Below are 25,624 nucleotides of genomic sequence, written 5' to 3'. Positions count from 1 at the left end.
AGCCTTGGTTTGCCAGTCTTGGGACAAGGTTCAGCCAATGCTCAAGTGACAAGCCTTGGTTTGCCAGTCTAAATAACAAATGGTACCTAAAAACCCCTGGCTTCTGTGAATAGCGTAACAGCCTAGTGGATAAGACGCTTGCCTAGCAGCCATGAAGGACCAGGTTCGAGACCCAGCAAATGCAAAAAAAAATTAGTTTCATCGATCCACCTGATTTCTCTGTGTACAAATTTATTTCCATATGTTACCATCACGCACATGTCTACTAATATTTTTTTTTTTTTATTTTATTTTTAATAAGCATAGGTGCTTATTTAGCAACAGTCTTGGCACAATAGTGGCTCTCGATATTGGGCCAATACTTAGATGCAATCTTGGCACAACACTGTCACTCAAGCTTGGCTGGGTGTTATCATTTCGATGCTTAGACAGACTCGGGCCAAGCTTGGATTTCAAGCTTTCCCCAGAGTTAATAAGTCTTGCGCCAAGCCTCGGCCAAGCTTGGGCCTATTGTTTCTTTCTATAAGGGAAACAGTGAATTTTCATACTAATTTAGAATTATAGTCGTACTACTTTTTGGAGTAAGTGCGACTATCACTCTGCATTAGTAAATGTTAACTAATTTTCATTAATTTGGTTTTAGAGAGAAAGGAATTTTTGAAATATCAAAAAATGAATACTTTCGTTTTTCAAGCTACGAAAAATTTCATAAAATATAAAATAAATACTCTATAAACATGAATAAGTGAAATAAGTGAATATTCACTAATTTTGAGTGCCAATGGAACCACTTTTTGAAATTAGTGGTTCGATTTGCACTCGGAATTAGTGAATATTCACTTATTTTCACTAATTCATGTTTAGAGAGTAGTATTTTGAAAATTTTTATCTGAAAATATAAATTTTTACAGGTCGTTCGAGTAACGAATTTTGAAAATTTCTGATTATAAAACTTTGAATGATTCCGAGCGAATTTCCCATAATAAAAATCGAAGCTCATTAAAATAAAACTTTTTAAGTGAAGTTGAAAAATTTCACCGCTTGGAAAATTTCATAATTTTAGTTTTGACTGACCTTCAAAAATTCATATTTTGTATTATTCATATTTTTTAGAGAAAGGGAAATATCGATTTTTAAATTATTTCAAAATTTTTATGCGGCCCCAAAAATTAGTCAAATGCTGATAATTTGAAAATTGAAAATAGAAAATTTTTTTTACTTGAAAAAAAAAAACAGTATTTACGCGCGAGTAAATTGTCAAATGTTCGTAACTTTTCGAATTTTTCGTCAGTTTTCAAACTATACGAAAATTTCCTAATTATTTGTAACATTCATAACTTCCCTAATTATTCGATGCGAATCAAGAAAATTCTGATCAACTTTCGAGTATTCAATTTTTATTTAATGGTAAGCTCACATGAAGAAATTATTCTTGTTTGAAATGTTATGGTGTCATAGTAAAGCGGGACCATGTTAGCCACCTGGCGGAAATTATAAAATACACACGAAAAAAGTACTATGACCACAGTAAAATTTACAATGACTAAGCACTGAGAGAACAATTTATTTGAGCCCAATAAATAGATTTATTTAACTGATCAAAATCATTTATTTCATTCAAATATATATTTGTTTATAGTTAACAAAGCTTGGTTGAAAAAAATTACACTACGGCTGGTGGCGCTAGTGTTACCATCCAAATACAGATTTGTTACCCAGGTAGGAATCGCCAAGGCTGACCATAGGCCGAGCCTTGGCCCTGTTGTCACTTGCCAAGCTTCGGCAGCTGACCATTGGCCCAAGCCTCGGCCAGGGCTTGGCCCAATGGTTTGATTACGTTAAGCCAAGTCTTGGCAGCTAACCATTGGCCCAAGTCTAGGCCGAGGCTTGGTCCAATGGTTTCGTTTAATTAAGCCGAGCCTTGGGTGGTGACCATTGGCCCGAGCCTCGGCCAGGGCCAGGCCCTATGTTTTGATTTTTGTTAAATCGAGTCTTGGGTAGTGACCATTGGCCCGAGCCTCGGCCAGGGCCAGGCCTGATAGTTTAATTTTGGTTAAATCGAGCCTTGGCCGCTGACCATTGGCCCAAGGATCGGTCGAGGCTGGGTCCGATAGTTTAATTTTTGTCAAGCCGAGCCTTGGCAGCTGACCATTGGCCAATGCCTCAGCATGGGTTAAATTTTTATTTAATATTAAAATTATCAACTTTAAATGTATCTGTATATATGTATATAGAAAAGACCAGGGCATAACGGTCTACCGAGTATACGATTAATATCAAGAGTTGAAATTTTCAAAAAAGTAAAATTGTTTGATATACAATAATTTTCATTTAATTAGTTATTGCTATGTACAAAACTTTAGTTAACATGAAATTTTTATTTTCGGCGGGCGAAATGGGGTATCCTTTAAAAAAGTTGAAAAAAAAAATTTCTGAAAGTTAATCAAATTTCATTAAATTCAAATTTTTTATATGTAATATACATAAAGAAAAATTACATTTCACATCATTGGTGGATACAAAGGCAAAAAAAAAATTTTTTTGTGGGGCAGAGAGGCCCCCCTCCAATAAATGATAATTTTTTTTTTTATTAAATCGTTTTCATCATTATGAATGTATTTCTTTCTCTTGACAATTATTTTTGGTTTTACAATACTCTAAAAAAATTTTTTTAGGTGTAATAAATCGTTTCCCTTCGATTAGCTTAATTACTAATTGTTATGTAATAAAAAAAAACAATTCTATATTTTTTATTTGTCATTATTGTGAACCCAAAAAACGTGTTTTTTGATTTTTTAGACTACAGATTATTTTGCATTATTTCAAAAATTTTATCAATCAAAAAATAAAATATTATTTTCGAATATTTTTAGTGGCCGAATTTGCCACAGCTATAGAGAATCAGCCGAAAAATGAATTAATATATTAAATTTTTTTTAATTTGACGATAAAAATATGAAAGAATCATTTATTCAGAATTTTTGGATGGTCCATTTTGCCCCAGGTGTCATGCGTAGTGCTAAAAATGCGCAAATATATCGGATTTATAGCAATTAGACGAAAAAAAACATTTTTTTTTTTTTAATATTTTGGGGGTACTCCGTTTTGCCTACCCTACCCCTTTTGCCCCCCCCCCCCCCCTTCCCTAGTAGTGCTAATAAAAATATGTCATTACTCATCAGACAATTTTGTTCATTAAATAAAACTACAGTTCACCTCATCTTTACGATTTAATATTTTTGAATTAAATTGTATTTAAATAATTAACAAGCAAAAAAATCATGATTATTTGGACATCAGATTTAGCACAGTGGATAGCGTCCCGGCCTAGTAATCAGAAGGATCTCAGTTCGAACCCCGGTAGCCCCCAAATAATTTTATTCGTTATTTCCCATTAATTCAGTAATTAGTTAATTACACTCCAATGTGATGTCGATAAAAGTGTGATCAAACGTTTTTTTAATTATATTTATTAATTTAAATAATAATATTTTAGATCGAGCATTGGGTGAGCCTTAGATTTTTTGCTACCCGAGGTTTGGCCGAGGCTTGATTTTTTGTTTCCCAAGCCTTGGCCAAGACTCAATTTTTTGTTTCCCAAGACTCGGCCGAGGCTTGATATTTCGTTCCCCAAGGCTGGGGACATTGTTATCATCCAAGGCTTGGACCAATCCTTGGCCCAATGCTCAGCCAAGGCACGTGCCAAGCCTTGCATAATCCTAGTGACGCTTGGCCAAGGCTTGGTCCAAACCTTGCCCAGTTGTTCTTTCCTACCTGGGTAACTATAAACAAATCATTACTTCATTCAAACGAACCATATCTTTGTCTCAAATAAATACTGATTGCGTTCATTCAAATATGGGATTTATTTGCCTGAAATAAATTTTATTTGGCTCAAATAAATTGTTCTCTCAGCAGTAATTTGTGATACAACCGTTTTCAATTTTACTATGGCCACAATAACTTTTGTCATGTTTATTTCTATTTCCGGAGGTGGCTAACATGAGCCGGCTTCATTATCACACCGTAGCATTTCAAACCAGAATAATTTTTATGCCGTTTTTTAAAGTAACCAAAAGTAATTATCTATCAGATTCGTATCTGAGCTCAATTCCGACTAAAATTTGAAGTATTGGAAAAAATATCACAATTTTATGTCATACATAAGTAAATTTTTAAATTAATCGAAGTTTCGAATTATTCGATTCGATACAAATAACTCGTAACTTTGAACTTTTCGCACACCCCTAATATATGTAAACATATATATTGAAATCCAATATGGAAACTGGGTGGCCTAAAAAACTTCAAGTGCTTCTATTTAAATATTATTATTATTCGATTGTTAATAAAAATAAAAATAATGAATAATATTTTGCAGTCATATTAAAAAACATTTTTTTTTTTTTAAATGTAAATTTATCTAGGCGAAAATAAATCAAATGAATCATTTATTATATTAGCAAACTTCGGAGTTTAAATTCTGAACGTTTAAATCTAAAAGTTTTTAGTTTTAGTTTTAACTGTGAGTTTATTAGTGTTAGTTGTTAGTACTTGTGATGGATGCAGTAGTATAGTAAGTAAGTAAACTGGCAACTACTAAGTATTCTCTGATAAAGTAATCAAAGTCAACAGTTATAGCGCATACAGAATCTAGAGTATGGAGTTTAAACAATTAGTTTTAACTAAACTGTTGACCTAAAGTTTATATGATTGCCCTTTTTAAATTTTTTATCTGCCCCGAGATATTTTTTTTATTTACTTGTATTTATTTATTTTTTTTTTCGACAGCTTTTATTATTCAAGTTGGCGAATAATAAAACAATTATGCTAAGGGCTGGATAGAGTTCAAGGTTAGTTTATATTGATTTTATCCTGACTTTGGTGCAGTCTGACATTGCGTCATTGTTGACCTCTTTAAGTATTGGATTTTCCGAGACCGTCTGCAGATTTTTTATTTACTGAAAATTATATTCATCTCTCAATCCTATATTTGTTTCCCACTCAATTATTCATTTTTTTATTAAATTTTGAAAAATTTTTTTTTTTCAAAGAAATTAAATTTTATTAATTTTCGAAAATTTTTCGCCCAATTTACTCGCAGTCATTTTACGCCGCAAATTAAAGAAAAAATTTCAAGGTGTCTATTTTGCCCACAGCTCTAAAAAAAAATCCTAAATATTGAAATTGAAAAAACTATTTTCCATAAAATCAAAAATAACTGAAAGTTATAAAATTCTGTCCATTTTATCTCCAGTTTTATAAAACCTTACAATCCCTTAATTTAAATTCATCTCATGTAACCGATCGTCACACATCACCCGATTCTGGGAATATGTATACAATATATAAATTTGAATCTTTTAAAGGAACGAAAATTTCAACAACTCGCCTTTAATTTTGGTCTCAAATGCCGGCATTTTGTCACGGTTACCGTAATTTTGTTCACTCGCAGCCTCCGAGGGTCGGCCGATCCTCAAAGCAACCGTAAAACCCAAATCTATATCCTTAACCCTCAACCCTCAACCCTCAATTCTCTCACTAGTCACTAGCATACACTAAAATACTATACATATATATATAGAGAGAGAGACTAGTGAGTATAGTGAATAGGGTGCCGCCCTCACCGCAACTCTGGTTTATGTTAGACTCGATCGTTTAGGGATTATTGAAACGACGGTTTATTGAGTATTCTCGTTAGCATTCGAGTTTATTACCTATTGAGACTGATGAGTTGGGATACACTTGGGCCTTTATTACTTTTCTTTATTTTTTTATCCCACGTCAATGACTTTAGTTTTTTTTTTTTTATTTTTTCAAACGGATATTCTGTACGGAGGATAAAAAATGCCGAGAATTTTTAATTATATTTCGCAGTATGTCGGATTATTTAAATGAGTTTTACCAAATCGAGAAATTCCAATTTATGAGAAAATAAAATTTATACCTTTTTTTACGGGACTAAATACGTCTTTTGTTTACAGCATTGTTATAACTGATTTGATAGTATTTTTGATTGACAATTTAATTATTCGCGTAAATAAAAAATTGTTATAGATAAGTATTCAAAAACTCACCGAGCTGATTGTTAAAATGAAATTTTAAGTTAAAATAGACTACTTTTGAAACTCACCTGGAACAGAAAAAAAAAATTTATTTGTTAATTAAAATTTTATTAATTTTTTAGATAACTGCACGGAAAAAAATTAATCGTGAATGCAACATGATGCAGTCTTGATAAATAAACATGATGAAATCATGTTGCATTCACATGATTTGTCATGTTTCGGTTACATGATAGTCATGTTGCGGTAACATGAGAAAATCATGTGGCATTCACATGAGAAAATCATGTGGCATTCACATGATTTGTCATGTTGCATTCACATGATAATCATGTTGCGGTAACATGAGAAAAATCATGTTGCATTCACATGATTTGTCATGTTGCATTCACATGATAATCATGTTGCGGTAACATGAGAAGATAATGTTGCATTCACATGATTTGTCATGTTTCGGCTACATGAGAATCATGTTGCTGCCACATATTGTCATGTAGCCGAAACATGACAAATCATGTTGCTGCCACATGATTATCTCATGTTACCGCAACATGATTATCATGTGAATGCAACATGACAAATCATGTGAATGCAACATGATTTTTCTCATGTTACCGCAACATGATTATCATGTGAATGCAACATGACAAATCATGTGAATGCCACATGATTTTCTCATGTTACCGCAACATGATTATCATGTGAATGCAACATGATTTTCTCATGTTACCGCAACATGACTATCATGTAGCCGAAACATGACAAATCATGTGAATGCAACATGATTTCATCATGTTTATTTACCAAGACTGCATCATGTTGCATTCACGATTAATTTTTTTCCGTGTGGCATTATTTGAATTGATTATCGGTTTTGAATATTTGGTTCAAATTTCGAAAATCAAATTTTATTTTTATTGAATAATTAGAAAACCTACAGAGTGGCTGAGGCAGCCGTTCGGCACGCGCGTGGCTCGGGCGATCACCGAAGTTAAGTAGCATTGAGCATGGCCACTACTTGGCTGGGTGACCGTTTAGCCACGCGTTGGGTTTGAACGAAGGTCTCTGACCGTTAGGCGCGGGATAAAGATCCAGTGATCGGTAAAATGGGAATTTTATCGATCACTGGAGCTTCATCCAAACCGAAACTGTACTGGCTAGGTTTTCTCTGTGGTTTCCCTACGCCACTACACCTCCATTGCACAAGGGAGGTTGTTAAGGCATCACCGTAATGATGCAGTACAGTATAAGCACAAGTCGGGCCACAGCCGCACAATGAAGGCAGAAAGAGAAGTAAAGTAGTTGCGATATAAAGGCAAAAAGTGTAAAAGGCCGTTACTACGGCTATATACTAGAAAAACAATTAAAATAAAAAAAAAAAATAGAAAACCTACAGACTAATGAATAATTTGGAAATTTACCAATACCTCAAATTTTTCGAATGATTTAAAAATTTACAAATAATTTCAGTATTTTGAATTTATCGAAAATTTTAACTATTCGGTTGCCCAATTTCGAAACATAGTAAGGAACAAGTTTTTAAAAATCAATTTTTTAGTATTTTTAGTTCCAGTGGAGTCTGGTGGGCATGCGACAGTTCAAAAGAAAATATTGATATCGTTCCAAGCTCTTGGTTGTCATATATGGCAAAGTAACAGAGAGTATTACGAGAAGCTCGTGATTGGGATAGCCATGGTCTTCTTCGATAATTGAAAAAACAAAAAAAAAAATTGTACTGGAACAAGAGGATTTAAACAAAAAATTTATTTAAGCAAATTTTTTGTATCTTGGGATTTTAGTGGGATTTTAGTGGGTTGGTCTTAAGTTTCTGAAGTTTTTATTATAAAGCAAAAGTCATTAACATTTTTCGAGTGACACTCAATTTTTGGAAAAGTTTAACAAAAAAAATCTAAAATAATGCTCAATTATATTTACAAAAATGATTTTGGAATTTTTAAAAAACATTTAGAAAAAAAAAAATTTTGTTTATAAAATTTTGGAGGTACCATGTTTTGCCCCCCCCCCCCCCATATATATATAATATTTCCGATCTGTGATACAAGAATCTGTTTTTCAGCAAATAATTGCAATAAGAGCGGAAACACTAATGACATACATTTTTAATATACATGCGACGTTAAAAAAATATTTACTTAAAAGGAAAAGCGATAAAGAATATTTGATGCTGTCTGTATAGTATTCAGTGTGTTATATTTATGTATAAGGGTTGTAAGTAAGAGATAGTATAAAAGCAAGGGTGAAATATCAGAGGGATGCTTTGACGCATTAACGTCGAAACGATACCGGAAGTGACGAGGAAGGATAGCACGAGATAGTAAACAGAGTAGACCGTCGGCTGTCGAATAGAAGAATAAAAGCTCCAAGTGAGTGAGTGAGTGAGTGTGTCGGTAAAAACAGCAATTCTCCCAGAAGGGGTTGGAAAATTTCAAGAAAATATATAAGAGACCGTTCGCTGGCTGAATAAGACAACTTTTCTTATATATACATATATATGCTGTTATATAATACTTGTATTATAGTATAGGAAAGTATAGTGTTTGTGTCTGTGTAGATATAGATGGATATAAAGAGGGAAAAAGGTCTCGTGGGAGGGAGGATAATCCTTGCTCGAGGCGTCGTTGCGGAAATCTAGCCCAACGGTTTCTCAATGCTTTTCTTTAGTTTTTTTATTTTTTTTTTTTTATATATATATTTCTTTTCTGTTTTTTTACTTTTTATTTCAACTTCCGTAGATACCACCGTAAATTACTCTGTATTATTCCACTTGAACCGGCACAAAACGAACTTGGAAACTTTTTTTTTCTTTTTTTTAATATAAGCTATAAGATAACTTGGTTATTAGTCATTAATAAAGTCAATTGATCGATTTGTTTTTTTTATATACCTGTATATATATCGAAATTTAATGTCGATCTATAGAAACTTGAAGCCAATTATTGAAACTTGATATTGATAAAAATAAATTTAATATCAATATTTAGTATCGAAGTTTAATATCGATTTATCAAAGATTAATACCGGTATTTAGAATCGATGTATCGAAGATTAATATCGATAGTAGTATCGATGTATCGAAGATTTATATCGATATTTAGTATCGATGTTTGATATCGATGTATCGAATATTAATATCGATATTTAGTATCGATGTGTCAAAGATTTATATCGATGTTTAATATCAATGTATCAAAAATTAATATCGATATTAGTATCGATGTATCGAACATTAATATCGATATTCAGTATCGATGTATCGAACATTAATATCGATATTAGTATCGATGTTTGATATCAATGTATCGAACATTAATATCGATATTAGTATTGATGTTTGATATCGATGTATCGAACATTAATATCGATATTTAGTATCGATGGATCGAAGATTAATATCGATTTTAGTATCAATGTATCAAAGATTTATATCGATATTTAGTATCGAAATTTGATATCGATGTATCAAAAATTATGGAAATTATAATTGATTGAATTTCGAATCGATAAAAAAAATGATCATAACCAAAAATAGATACTATGAATTTTTGAATGAAATTTAAAAATAAAAAAATCAATGTATGTAATAAAATGATGAGGAGGAATAATAAATAGAAACTCTGTTGTTTCCAAGTTAAATATAAGCTTTGTGATTATATTTAATTGGGTGTATTTCCACGGGATAGTGAATACGGGAATCTGATTGACGATGAGCATTCAATGGTCAGATGGACAGTTGCGTCGGTCATAGGTCAGACAGTCAGACAGTTAGTGTCGGTACAATACAAACTATACGATATTACTATGAGAGAGTATTGAGATAGATAGAGATGGAAGCAGACATGGAGATGGAGGTAGAGACACTGAGTAATAATAATTCATCAATCACTGGCAATAGCCATACCAATAGCCAGCCAAACCAGTACCTCAAGATTCACTGATCCGATTGCTAATCGATTAGTACAACCGAGTAAACGGTGTTCGCCTGGATGCAATCTAAATCCAACCTAAATCTAACACTGTGTGTAACGTTAGTGACGTTATACTATATATATAAATATATATAGCAGGCAATAGTATCAGCATCAGCACTAGCACCAGCACAAGCAGGAACAGGAGCAAAGGTATGAGCAAGTATGAAAGCTGGCTCCACTTGCTCATGATGGGATTCGATGCTGTTTGTACGATGCCGGTAGAGGACTATGTATACTAAATCCTAGATCAACTACTGAAGAAGGGATTTCATGTGGGTAAATTTAATCAGCCGACTAAATGTTGTCTCATATTAAATTTGGTTGACATTAATTTTAATTAAAATTTTTTAAAATATATGTGATTTTTTTAAATTCAATCTTTATGGTTTGTAGAAAAATCGATATCTCAAAGTGTCAGTAATCGATATATCGAGACATTGATAATTGAAGTATCGAATAAAAAAATTTACTAATATTTTTAAAAGCTGTATGAAAAAAAATTTCGATATCTCGAAACATGGGTAATCGATGTATCGAAGTATTCATAATCGATGTATGGAATAAAAACTTTTTTTTATTATGTAAGAGAAATTTTACAAAAAATCGCTGTATCGAAATTTCGGAGATCGATAACTCGAAATATGGGTAATCAATATATCGAAGTATTGATAATCGATGTATGGAATAAAATTTTTTTTTTATTATGAAAGAGAAATTTTACAAAAAAATCGATATATCGAAATATCGAGTATTGATAATTTGAAATATGGGTAATCGATGTATCGAAAAGGGTTTGAAGTAAAATAATTTTTTAGTTTTAACCAATAGTTTGGAATGGGGAAATACTCGAGCAGTTGAAAAATTTATGAACGATAGTCAAATCGCCAATAATCAATACATCATAAATTTTTTATAAAATTAAAAATAAAATACTTCCTGAAGCTTAAGAAAATCGATTTATCGAATCATTATAATTTGATACCTCGAATCGAAATTTTAAAAAATCGATTTTCAATAAAGAAAATTTAAATTATTCCTGAAATAATAAAAACTTTTTTTTTATCAAATGAAATAATAAATTATCGACTATCGAATATGGAAAATTTCAAGACATTTTCATTCCCATCCAAGTGTAAACTTTGACATAGCTGGAGTTTAAATTAAATGCAAACAATCAAGACAGATAAATTTTCAGATAATGATAAAGATAACCAAGGATAGAGAAGCAAAAGGGCTGACAAAAAAATTACAACTTTTTTTTTTCGATCAAAAGCGACCAACGGAGAAGATAATAAAGGTATAGATGTATATATAATTTATGTATGTAAAGACGCGTAATACAGTAGGGTAAGTAAAAAAGAGTAAATAAAAAAAAAAAATTAGAATTTTTGTGGGTACAAATGATCGATCGACATTGTAAAATCAATGTTATGGTAATATTTTTTATACTACAGGAAGGAAGTGTTTCCATTACCATATAAATCGCGAGTTTATTTTTTTTCAGTCATTTTTTTTTTTTACCTGATCGAAGACTCTGAAGCAGAGAATATGTCACAACGTATCTTGACATCCTACTCGAATATATCATTGTAAATTATTATATATTTTATACACAAAAAATTTATGTGCATTGCAAAATAATATTATTGCTAGAATTTGTTTTTTATTCGTTTTATTTCACCTGACTTCCGAATGTATTTTCAACACAAATCATCAGCGATTAATCTGACGTAAAATTTTATGAGAACCTTTTTTGTAGAGAATTTGATTCTCTACAAATATGTACTCATACATTTTTCTCGTATCTCTGATAGTTTGACCGTAATATCAATCCAAAGTACTAGTCCAAAAAAATATTTACAGATCCGACTCCATTAAATTTTTAAATCTTCAAATTCAAATTACAGCTAAACTATCAACGATACGGTAAAAGTACATCAATAAAATTTTCTAGGAAATTAAATTTTCTACAAAAAAGGTCTTCGTGTCTTTTTACATAAACTCATTAATTCAACTGCTAATTAGATATTTCTAAGGTGCAAAAAAATTAGTATTCAAATCTGTTATCAAATGCAATTTTTTTTTTTTTTTTCAATCGACTACTGATAACAGTTAGTTGATAAAACGACAATCAGTACAGGTAATTAACTCTGTTTATCAGGTTTTCTCTAGTACCACCGGCGTCGAGACTCGAGATGATTTTACCATTGACTCACTACCGGAAATCGATACTCTCTTGTCGTTTCTCTCTATTTACTTTTAGATTGCTATTTGCTACTACACATATATATATTACATATATACCATAGTAGTAAATGGAGTTACTAGAGTTACAACAATATATATATTTATATACATTATCATTAATTTTTTTCTTATAACAAATAAATAAATTAATTAATTAATGTAAATTAATCACCTGTGAATATATTTTTAATCGAGAATGAAGCAGTAAAAAAAAAAAGTACGTAACACGTTAATACGACAAGCATTAAATGATAAAATATTAAATGTTGTCAAAGTGTGATGGGAGAGCCGTGGGTGAGGATGAGTTGGTAATGATACCGTGATTGCCACTTGAATTGTAGCTCAATGACATCCTCTCTGCTAAAGTACTATACATATATATAAATGTATATATAACGATAATATCAAACATTAATTTGATGCATGTTTTACGATTGTTACATGATAAATTTACGTGTTATTCAAATTATATATCTTTTATTATTGTTGTTATATATATAAATATTCATATATATATATTATTAATAAATGATAATTTAATCACGTCCATAAAATTGCGATTAGTAAATTGACTTTTTTACCGTTAATTACAACGAGCAACCTGCAGTCACTAGGTGACTGTCAAAATATCACTATTAAATTTATAAAATACGCAGAAAAAAAGGATTTTTTGCCGCAACAAAATTTTAATTTGCACCAAGAAATTTTATGCATTATGAACTAAATACAAAAATTGTCTTGGGGCGAGAAAAGATTTTTTTGGTCAAGAAATAATTCCTTGCACCAAGTAATTTTTTCTAGTTCTAAATAAATTTTTTTTTTTCAATTCACAATGCAAAAAATTTCTTGGGGTAAGTCAAAATTTTCTTTAGGCGAGTAAAAATTTTTTGAGTCAATGAATCCTTTTTTTTTCTCTGCACACTTTTTTGGTTTTGAGAAGCTTCCTAAAGCCAAAAGGGAGCATAAAAATCTGTCATTTTGGAATAAGTAACGCGATATAAATAATATAGTTATATATTCAGTGACATTCAGTCATATTTAGTGACAGAATAATTAAAGTATTAATTTATTTAAAGAAAATAAATACGATCGTCTTTTTCCCGCGTAATTTAAATGTATTTCGAATGATACAGATAAATCTATTTATCTGAATACTTGGCAATTAAAAAGAGTTTAAAGTATGAAAAGGCACAAATTCAAGTCAAGACCTATCTAATGATACCAATTTCAATAACATTAACTAATTCTGTTATACAGATATGGCGGGAACAAAATTTTCCTTATTCTCTGAATAATATAGATTATAATCTTAACTATGAATTTTAAGTGAAAAATGAAAGAGACCTTGTTTGCAGATAACAAAATTTTCTACAAAATTGTTTCCATACATTTTTATCGTATCTTTGATAGTTGAGTCAAAATTTTAATTTAAAAAAAAAAATTATTTTTCTGAGTTAGAAATTTTTAAAAAATTAAAGTTGTATTTAAACGATTGAATTTACGTAAAAATTAATAAAGTCATTTATTGTGCAGAAGCAAATTTTCTATAAATTTGATTTTATATATTTTTTTGATATATCGTAAACTTTGGGCAGAATTTTCATTTGAAGAAGAAAAAATGATTTTTTTTAACTGAAAATGTCAAATAATTTTTTTCGTAAGATAAAATAAAAAAAATTTTATAAAAATAGACACGTGAATAAAATGAATTTGACACAGTCAATCTACATCTATTTTAGTATTTTTTTTTTTTTATTCCCCAATTCACTCTATTGTAATTCATATATATTTTTCACATGTGATTTTTCTCGATTTTATTAGAATTGAAAGCAAAGCGGGCGTGTGCATGTGATGTACATCGGGATCATATCAAAAGTCACAGTTGAAAATCTACTCTTTTATATATATATATATATATATATTGTATGAGAGAAATGAGAATTGAAGTTGTTACAATTGTTGCAATCGATTTAGCTAGCTATTTTATATTTATATATATACATCATTGTCAGTGTATCGGTTATGCTAGAGCGCTTATAAAGAAATATATAAAGAAATTGAGTAGATATAAATATATATATACATACATATAATACAACACGATATCAAGTATTTGTGAACTGACAGATGCCATTTCTCAGATAATGTACAATAGAAAACCTCAAACTTTTTTTTCTTTTATTTTCGAACAAAGTATCATTATAGTTGTTTTCATTATTGATATTATTATTATTATTATTATCATTATTACTATTATTATTACTATTATTGTTGTTATTATTATCATTTCGCGCATTTATTTTTATAACTTTGACCTGATAATCTTATAGTTCATTGAATTTCCTCTGAAATGAGTACCCACATCACTACATTTTGATTAAAAGAAATATTTCAAAAATTTATATACCTTATTTTTGAAAAAAATTTCTATCAGAATCTATTGATGTCGGTACTCATTGACTGCAGAATTTCAGGCTGTACAAAACTACGATCATGATTTTTTTCGAAAGATAAAAAAATGAAAAATCCAAATTAGAAAATTTCAAATTTTGAACTTAGTTATGTTGTAATTCGTTGAATTTCCTCTGGAATGAGTACCCACATCACTATATTTTGATTTAAAAAATTATTTCAAAAATTTGTGTGCTTTATTTTTGAAAAAAAATTTCTATCAGAACTTATTGATGTTGGTACTCATTTACTGCAAAATTTTAGGTTCTATAAAACTACAATCATGATTTTTTATTTTAATAAAAGATGAAAACTCCAAATTTAGAAATCTTAAAAATTTAAAATTTTGAACTGAGTTAGTTTGTAATTCGTTGAATTTCCTCTGGATTGAGTACCCACATCACTACATTTTGATTAAAAGAAATATTTCAAAAATTTATATACCTTATTTTTGAAAAAAATTTCTATCAGAATCTATTGATGTCGGTACTCATTGACTACAGAATTTCAAGCTCTATAAAACTACGATCGTGAGTGCCCTTGAAAAATAAAAATATGAAAAATCCAAATTAGAAAATTTCAAATTTTGAACTCAGTTATTTTGTAATTTTTTAAATTCCCTCTGGAATGAGTACCCACATCACTATATTTAAAAAAAAAATTTGACAACATTCAATAAAAAATATAAATCTCAATACTAATTAACCACAAAAGTTCAACGATAACTAAATTTAGGAAATAAAATATTTAAAAATAATTTTTGATTTTTCGCGCATTTCGAACTTTACAAATAATATAAAATATGTATACATAAATAAAAAAATATTAAATATATACATATAAACTGAGACACGGTTTAATTAACCAATTAGTATCGTTAAAACTACGTCACGATTAAAGTCAGAGTCAATTGTCCCGAACTCACTGATTGACCTGAATTATATTTTAAATTTTATCTTCATTTTTGTCTCCCATTTCAAATCATCATATTCTTTACATTACTCATTACACCAATTATTATTATCATTATTATTAATAATTTCTCTCATTCTTTCCTACTTCATGTCACTACACTCTTAATTATTTTATTCTTAAAAAGATTACATCACCCAACCTATTTTTTTTATTCCACTAAAGCCTATAAATACTTCAAGTTTTCTCAATTAATGGAATTGTTTTTTTTTTTTTTTTTTAATAAAAAAAATATAACGAAGTTTTAAAAATGAAAATGGAAAATTTATGGATTTTTAATGGGAAAAAAGTTATTTTTCATAATGATTTTTAAAAAAAAAAAATACTAAAAATTTATTCATGGTATATTTTATATGCTTTTGTATCGCTAAACCCGTATGGAATTTTATATATATAGATGTGGGTGCATTGAATGTGTAACATATGAGAGACAGAAACAAGCAAAAGGAGGAAGCGAGGACAATGGAACGTGTGTGGTATTAAAGTTATATGTTGTATCGGCTTTACTAAATCTGGGAGAAATAATTTTCTAAAGTAAATATTTATATACATTTTCAAATTTACTCGAATTTTATATTTTATTAAATTTTCTATAAAAAAAATTTCAAATGTGTACTGTATATACGAGTTTTTTGATTGAAAAAATATGATGTGGAATTTTGGAAAATAAAATATAATCCTGAAGTTGACAGAATTAGCAAATTTCGACTTATTTTTTCAACAACAATTTAAAAAAATAAAAATATGCATATGTAGAAAATAAAAAAATCTGTAAGTGCAATTTTCTGAAATATTTTTTTTTTATCATTCATTGGTTTTAAAAAAATCCAAAAATTATTAGACATCGGTTAACTTCAGTATCATAATTAAATTTAGAAATCTGTTGAATTTGTGAAGCAGAATAAAAATTTTACCCTGTTTCTGAGTTAGGAAAGCTTGAGGATATTGATAAATAAGATTAAGGTTGATTGATGTTTGAACATTGTAAAATCATTTGTCGAAAAGAAAATTTTTTTGAATTCTTGACAGAAGGAAAGGTCTGATTTTTCGGTGGATTTTTTTGGGAAATGGATTTTTTCAAAAGTGAAAGCTGGGATGACTTTTTTTAAAATTCAAAATTGGTAATAGTGATGATGTGAGAAATAACTTTTTACTGAGCGTAGGCAGCGAGTCCCGATTTTCTGTAGAATATCATAGAAAACGGAATTTTACGATTGAAGGCTGGTGATGATATTGCAATTTGGAAAAGAAGGGAACAATAATAGAGAAGGAAATAAAACTTTTTTTTCGATGTTAAGCAGTGAGTCTAGATTTTCTATGGAAAGTCTATAGAATTTCTTAGAGGACGGATTTTCCGAAAAGTGAAGGCTGAGATGCCTATTTTTGGCATTAGAAAATGATCATATTGTGGTTTGGGAGGGAGTTGAACAATAATAGTGATAAACTGTCTCAGTTGCGATTGCGATTCATCGATTTCGTTCAAAATGAATTTTTTTTTTAGTATTTGGTCAAAACAACTATGATTTGGCCTCGAATCTTGGCCTTATGACTTAAAAATCGATTTTATATCGACATTGATAATAGGGATTCGCACTTTTCTCTCTATTACACTCAAGTCCACGAACGGTACTATTTTTGTTGCACTTGTGCAGTGAATGGAAACTTTGGCTGAGTTTTTCTTTTAAACAAACGAATATTATCAAACAATTCAAATGCACTTCGCTAGATTAGACAGTAGTGCGGTCTGTATTTTGTACTTGAAAATTTTGTTTCCGAAAAAAACTCAGCCGAAAATATCTGATAACTCCCGTTAAAATTATACGATGTCGTAACAAAAAAAACTATTTTTATAGAAATTTTTGAAAAAAAAAACTTGAGCTGGATTCGAACCCGCGACCGCAGAAAAATTAAACCTTTCAAAAATTAAGATTCTAAAACTTTTAGCAGCCATAACCCCGGAACTAATGACGGTCTTTTTTTTCAAAAATTGTATCATCACGATTCGGAATCTGAAGAGAGGTAAAATGGGCCTCCAAATTACAACAGATAAAATTATAAAATTCATATATTAATTTAAAAAAATAAATAACCTCGTACTTGATGTTACAAATAAAAAAAATTATCAATGAAATTAAAAATAATAAATTTTAATCGTGATTTATTACGACTCGTTATATTAATTAAGTAGATTTTATAAATAATAAGTCACACGGTCAATATCCGGGTATATATATTTATCTGGGGGTGAGAGATTAAAAAATAAAAAAGAGCATAATAAAATATATAAGCGATAAAAAATGAAAAATGATGTGACTGGGTGTGGTATTTCGTCCTTAGAGTGTACACTTGACTGCATCGTAGTTAAAACTACAACACCGGAAGTGATGGCGGGGATACTGAATTTTTTGCTCGTGACATACTGAGTCGCCGAGTCATGCGAAAGAATCAACTACACACTCATTATATATATATAATTTTTTCTATGTAATAAATAGTGTGTGGAGATTAATGAATCAACGTGTGCGCACAACTCACGTGTTTATAATTTTTTTTATCACTGTTATATATGTAGAAAAAAATATAAAATAAACATCTGGTGCATTAGATAATTATAATTATAATTATTATCATAATTAAATATATTATATTATGATTTTATTTTTACTTAATTTGTTTTTACTGCAATATTTTTTTCAAATTATTAACTTTTAAAATTTCTATCGTCTAAAATATTGAGTTTAGATCAAAATTGATAAGGACCTTTTTTATAGAAAATTAAATTTCCTAAAAAATTATCTCAGTACTCTTTTTTCATATTCTTGATAATTAACCCAGAAATTGTAATTTTTTATCGAAATAAAAATAAAAATTTTGAATATTCATTCACTAGTCTGCATTAAAAATATTCTAGTGTCTTATCTATTGGACTTACATAGAAAATGATAAAGACCTTTTTTGTAGAGGATTAAATTTCCTACAAAATTGTCCCTAAGAATTTTTTTTATTTTTTTGATATTTTAGCAGTAATCTAAATTTTAAGTTAAAAATGTATAATGTGAAATAAATTAAGGTAATAATTTTTATTACAAGTAAAAAACTTGAGAGTAAATCATTAAAAAATAATGATGGAATAAAATCTATAGTGGTTTAAAAGTATCATCTGTCAAAGTACACCTAGCACACCTGCGTACTTTAGAAAACACAGATGGTGTTGATAAAATGTTGAAAGTATAGTAAGAAAATTTTGTAATTCATTATTTAAATATTTCTTGGCTGTATTACTTATTGTATGTACTACAATGTCTAGTATCAAGTCATTTTATCATTATTATTAATATGATTCACTTTTCGTCACTTCAATGCTACTCCAATGGATTTTTTAATTATAATAATAATTATGGATAATTGTTTTTTAATTACTTGAACCTTTTCTTACTTATTTGAATAGAAAAAATTTATATATATATATATATATATATATATATATATATATATATATATATATATATATATATATATATATATACATATATATATATTAGGATGTGTAAAATAAATGAAACTATTGTTTTTTTTAGGTTTATCGAAATTATAATTGGAAATGTCAAAAAATAACTCAAAACATTTCAGGAATTTCGAAAAATTTAAAAGAGATAAGTTTAGAAAAATAAAATAACCTACAAAAAAAGTCTTAGGGTATTTAGGGATAAAACTGATAGTTTCTTCGGGAAAGTCAAATAATGTTGAAATTTACAATTAATTCATCTTTGACTAAATAAATTTTTAAGAAAGTGATATTTCGAAACATGACAAGAAAACTTTTTCGTTGAGCGTTCGATTTTTAGCTTAAATATATATCGATCTTTTCAGTAAATTAATCCATAGATGACTTATGAAATTCCAGAGGTGAAAAGGAAAATCCTTAAAAACAGGTCAGTTTTCGGGGCTCGATATCATGGAGACCAATCGACTTACGAAAACTCTGAATGAGATTTTGTAGGGTACAAAATTTCCTTTAAGAAAATTTTAGTCTTAAATTCATAACTTATACTAATTAAAAGTTGTGATGGAGTCAAAATTAACAAAAAATCGAACGTTGCGATGACGCACCTGCGGATTTTGATCTCAATGATCCTGAAGTTGGCAGACAATTAACAATTCTCGGATTTTTTTTTAACAGATCAATTACAAAAAAAGAAAAAAACTAAAAATATGCGCATGTAGAAAATTAAAAAAGCTATAGGTGCAATTTTCTGAAATATTTTTTTTTTTTTTTATTTATCGTTTCTAAAAAAACTCAAAAATTATTTGACGTCGGTTTCAGTATCATTGATATTCAGAGAATTATTTTTTTGAAATTTCCAAAAGTAATTTCGGTAAAACTTAAGAAAAAAAAATAGTCAATTTTTTTAGCAGTCCAATAAAATGACACGTAATTATGGATAATCAATTAATGTAAATAATTTTCTTTATCTGATTAAAAAAAAATTAAACAAATTTGTGATAAAAATTATTCCGTAATTTTTAAGTTTAAATTCAAATCGATAACTCAACTATTGGAGTTAACAAAAAAAGTATAGAGAACAAATTTGTATAAAATTAAATTACTGATAAAAAAGGTCCTAAGAAATTTTTATGTAAACTTGATAGTTAATGAGTAATTAATGTTTGAAGTAAAAAAAATAAAAAATTTTTGAGAGAAATTAAAATTTTATATGAACCGGAAGATCGGAACGTTTTCCGTGGAACGAAAATGGAAAAAAATTGATATCATTCGACTGCTTAAGGCGTAATTCCGTTTGAAGGTGGCCTAAGGTTTTCGGCTGACATATCGGCATCTATATGCAAAATATTTTGGAAATGTAGTCATCCAGTAGATTTATTACTGTGCATTTTTTCTTTTTTTCGCTGCGCAAAAAACGTTCCAAACTTCAGGTACATAATTTTATCGGAGACTGAAAATATGAGGAAAACTTTTTTCTTTCAAATTAAATTGTCTACGGAAAAGTATTAATGTAAATAATTAAAAAAAATTATAATTATAACTTTAGTCTAGTTTCTTGTTATTAGAACTAATTAGTTTATAAATTAATTTCCGTCAAAGCTATTGAGTTTATACGAAAATCGATGATGATCTTCTTCATAGAAAATTTAATTCCCTACAAAATTGAACTGAGCCATTTTTATCGTATCTTTACTAATTAAGCCACAATTTTAATTTCAAGTTCGATAAATAATAAATTTAAAAAAAAAATCTTTAAATTCGAAAATTGGTACTCATTAAATTAATACTTTTTTTCGAATTTATTTTAGTGAAAATAATAATGACACTGAAGTTAGCAGACGTCTAATAATTTTTGGATTTTTTTATTAGACGATAAAACATAAAAAAAAAATTTTTGAAAAAATTGCACTTGTAGTTTTTTAAATTTTCTACATGTGTATATTTATATTTTATTTTTTTGCAATTGATTTGTTGAAATACGAAACTTCAAAAATTTTTAAATGTCTGCTAACTTCAGGATCATAAATAATAATCAATTTTTAATGGCAAATAAATACTGATACTAAAGATAGCAAATAAATTTTTATAATTAAAAAAAAAATTGTTTTTTAATTGAAGACAATAGTCAGCGGGCATCTGACGATTTCTAAAACTTTGAAATAATAAATTAAAATGTTTATAAAATCAAAACAAAAAAATGCACGTCTAAACACTTCAAAAATAAGTACATGCATTTTTTTTAATTTTATTATTTTAATTATTTAATATCTTATATGTAATTGAAAAATTATCTGATGTCTGCTACATTTACATGAGTGTGAATGTAGCAGACAGACAAATTTAAAATTATGAATAAATAGAGTAATAATTAAAAAAATAAAATTTTGAAAAAATGCACTTGCTAATTTGAAAATTTTTTCAATGCGCATTTTTTAAAAATTTTATTTCATTCATCATTTACTCTAATAATTTTAAATTTGTCTGATGTCTGCTACATTCACACTCGTCACCTTTACACTCATTTTTAAATTTCGTTCTCGAAAAGAAAAATTTTCTCCATTAAAAAAAATTTTTTCTAATCAAAAATATCTTACATACAAAGAAATCAAAATTTTCATATATCTGCAACTTTATCATAAAAAATATGATACTGAAGTTAGCAGACGTCTAATAAATTTTGATTTTTTTTTTAGACGACAAACTGTAAAAAAAAAAAATACTTCAAAAAATTGCACCAGTAGTTTTTCAAATTTTCTATATGTGGATATTTTTATTTTTTGTTTTTTTTTTTGTAATTAAATTGTTGAAAAAAAAATCCGAAAATTACTAATTCCCTGCTAACTTCAGGATCATTAAAAAATCGTGATTCTGAAGTTAGCCACCATCAAATACTTTTTGGATTTTTTTTTAAAGCAATAAATTATAAAAAAAAACTATTTTAAAAAATTGCACTTATCGATTTTTTAATTTTCTACATGTGCATATTTTTAGTTTTTTTTTCGCAATCGATTTGCTGAAGAATAAAATTCAAAAATTTTAAATTGCCTGTTAATTTAAGGATCATAAAAAATCACGTCCTTGAAAAAAAAAAAAAAAAGTATAAGGACTCGATAATATTGAGAAAGTCTTCGATTATCGTAAAAAAAACCACGAGTATTTAATACCTGTCGTTTTACCCTGACCTCGAAACAACTCGAGACATTCCAACAATAGAAAAATAAGTAAAAACAAAAATAACTTCCCAACTAGTCACGAATCCTCAAAGTAAAAGAAAAAAAAATAAACTTTAGCTCCTATTTTTTATTCACTTGTCACCAACTCCAACTTTTAAAATCACTCACTAACGTGCGTGATAAATAAAAAATTACCAACGACAACAACAACAAAAATTTAAATAAAATTCTCACCTCAGATAAATCAGCATCCTCACGCATTTTGGTATCAACAGAAACACAATCGGCATTTAAAATAAATGAACAAATAATTAATAATAAATTAATCATTTTAACCAGCCTACACTTCATTATTATTTAATTAATTAATTTTAATTAAATGGAAATAAAAATATAAAATATTCACTCACAACAAACTTTTTTTTTAAACAAAAAAATTCAAACTGAAAAAAGTTTTTTTTTCACACACTGACACAACACTCGTTTTATTTATTATTATTATTGATTATTATTTATTATTTATTACTATTTATTATTAATTATTAATTATAAAATAATATGGACGCGTGTTTATTTCAATAAAATAACGGAGAAAGTGAGAGACGATCCGTTCGGTTCGACGTCGGACAAGCGACTGCGCTCCCTGGTGTCACTTTTAATATTTCTACGCACTAGTAATACTTAAAATATATGTAAATAATATGTATTTTAATTATAAATAATTCATATACTTGTAACAATAATTAAAAAATATATAATTATTATTTAAAAATTAATTAATTAAATTTATTTTGAGTAAAATAAATAAAAGAGACGTTTTAATTTGAATATCAGCAAGTGCGCATGCGCGGAAAAGCGCAAGCGTAGAAAATTTGAATTTAAAATAATAATAACTTTTTTTTTTTATTGATATTTTTTTAAATGATAGGGATACTTTTTTTTTTGTTTTCATTTTGAGTTGAGGAATTTTTTAGGATGAGATTGATTTTAAAAGAAATTAAATAGATGGTAATTTGAAATATTTGATTGAAATGAGTGGAGTTGTGTGAGAGTTATGAGTAATGAGAATTGACAAAGTGAGTACTCGATCGTGTCAATGGCCAGTGGATTGCGAGAAACTTATCCGGTTTTATGACAATGCTATTTAGTTTAACTCCCACCTAGTCTTTTATGGCTGAGTAATTTGCAGACGTATGTAAATGTTATACATTGTCCTTATAAAAATCAATATAAAATTAACCCTTCAAAAGTTACAGATATTTAAATAAACGACTGTCTGTCTCATAAATTTTTTTTAATAATCTTCTTAAAAATATAATTGCTTATAACTTTTGAAAAAATAATCCTACGATAATTTTATCTCAGACCATTTTTATAGGGAATTTAATTTCCTACAAAAAAGGTCCTTATAAAAATCACCATATAATTAATCCTTCAAAAGTTACAGATATTTAAATAAACGACTGTCTGTCTCATAAATTTTTTTGATAATTTTTTAAAAAATATAATTGCTTATAACTTTAAAAAAAAAAAACCTACGAAAATTTTATCTCAGACCATTTTTATAGGGAATTTAATTTCCTACAAAAAAAGTCCTTATAAAAATCACCATAGAATTAATCCTTCAAAAGTTACAGATATTTAAATAAACCACTGTCTGTCTCATAAATTTTTTTAATAATCTTCTTAAAAATATAATTGCTTATAACTTTTAAAAAAATAATCCTACGATGATTTTATCTCAGATCATTTTTATAGAGAATTTAATTTCCTACAAAAAAAGGTCCTTATAAAAATCACCATATAATAAACCCTTCAAAAGTTACAGATATTTAAAAGAACGACCGCCGTCTAATTAATTTTTTTGAAAAATTAATTAAAAATATAATTGCTTATAATTTAAAAAAAAAATATCCTACGATAATTTTATATATGTAGATATGATCGGAATTAAATTAGTGGTAATTTTAGAAATTATTTTTATAATTTTTTAATTACTAAATATTAAATTAAAAGAAATTTTTGTTCTTTTTATAAAGATTCAAAATGATGACAAAGTAAAAAAAATTTTGTAAAATTTGACACAAAACTGTGTGTTAGAACAAAATTTTACACAAATTTTTATGTTGTTTTAACACACTATTCATTTGTGTAAAAAAAATTAACACAAAAAAATGTTAAAATTCTTTGTTACCGGTTCGAAAACTTTTACACATTTAAATGTTATCTGCAACACACGTAAAGTGTTAATTTAACATTTTTATTTGTATTGTTTTAATAATTTAACACACGTTATATATTAAAATAACATTTTAAAAGTGTTAACACTTGGGTAATGACACTGAATAAATGTTATTTTTGTTTAAATTTAAAGTTTTCATGTGTTAAGAATCAACTGATCAAATAACACGAGAGAAGTACGTTAAATTAACACACTAAAATGTTAAGTATTTAACATCAAATTTTTAACACCGACTTTTTCCTTTACACAAATACAAATAAATTTTTACTGTGTAGCTTCGAACATTTAAATTTAAAATAAATTCTCAAATTTTCGATCCCAAATATGGAAATTAAAAATTTACGTTTTAAATTTTGAAATCATGCCTTAAAAAATTGTTTAAATTAGAAGTTTAATGAGTTTTTACCTCTAATCGTTAAAATCTACTGAGAACTAAATTTTTAAAAAATCAAATTTAATTCAATGGCTTGTACTTTTTTAAAATTTTCAATTTCATCATCAGAAAATAAAAAAAAAATGTAAAATTTTAACAAATTAATATACAAGTGAACTTAAAACAAAAAAATAACTCCAAGAACACGTCAAATACATTAATATTAATGGATAGGGATTTACAAACGACGTTACTCTAGTAGGGTATTACTTGTAAGTAGAGTACCCAGTACAGAGTACATACTATGTATACATTTTCTCTGATATAGTCTATATATATGTCAAATATATGTTTATATGATATGTTATAGCAGAGTAGTGTTGTCTTTAGACTCAAAGTCTACTATACTAGTCTGTTTCTCTTCCTATGTATATATATATATATATATATATATATATATATATATATATATATACTCAGATATGTATATATGTAGTTTGTTACTATAACCACCCACGCTTTTCACAGCCCCTGGAATACGAATTCTATTCGAATGGTATAGTCGAGAATCGACTAGTATGATGTGTACTTTGATTATGTGGGTATA

At 27.9% G+C, this 25,624-nt stretch overlaps 1 protein-coding gene across 4 annotated transcripts in view; it reads right to left on the bottom strand.

Moving 5' to 3' along the window:
• The window catches only part of LOC130676968 (fasciclin-1), a 202,253-nt gene extending 179,210 nt beyond the window's left edge, over positions 1-23,043 (bottom strand). For all 4 annotated transcript variants that reach the window (XM_057483482.1, XM_057483489.1, XM_057483495.1 and 1 more), the window contains exon 1: positions 22,637-23,043. In XM_057483482.1, coding sequence (XP_057339465.1) covers positions 22,637-22,753 — 117 coding nt within the window. In that variant the 5' untranslated portion in view covers positions 22,754-23,043. The remainder of the gene's footprint in view (positions 1-22,636) is intronic.
• Between the last annotated feature and the right edge of the window lie 2,581 nt (positions 23,044-25,624).

This window comes from Microplitis mediator, chromosome 1 (assembly GCF_029852145.1).
Source record: "Microplitis mediator isolate UGA2020A chromosome 1, iyMicMedi2.1, whole genome shotgun sequence".
Lineage (NCBI taxonomy): Eukaryota > Metazoa > Arthropoda > Insecta > Hymenoptera > Braconidae > Microplitis > Microplitis mediator.
This window is presented reverse-complemented; position numbering and strand designations above follow the sequence as displayed.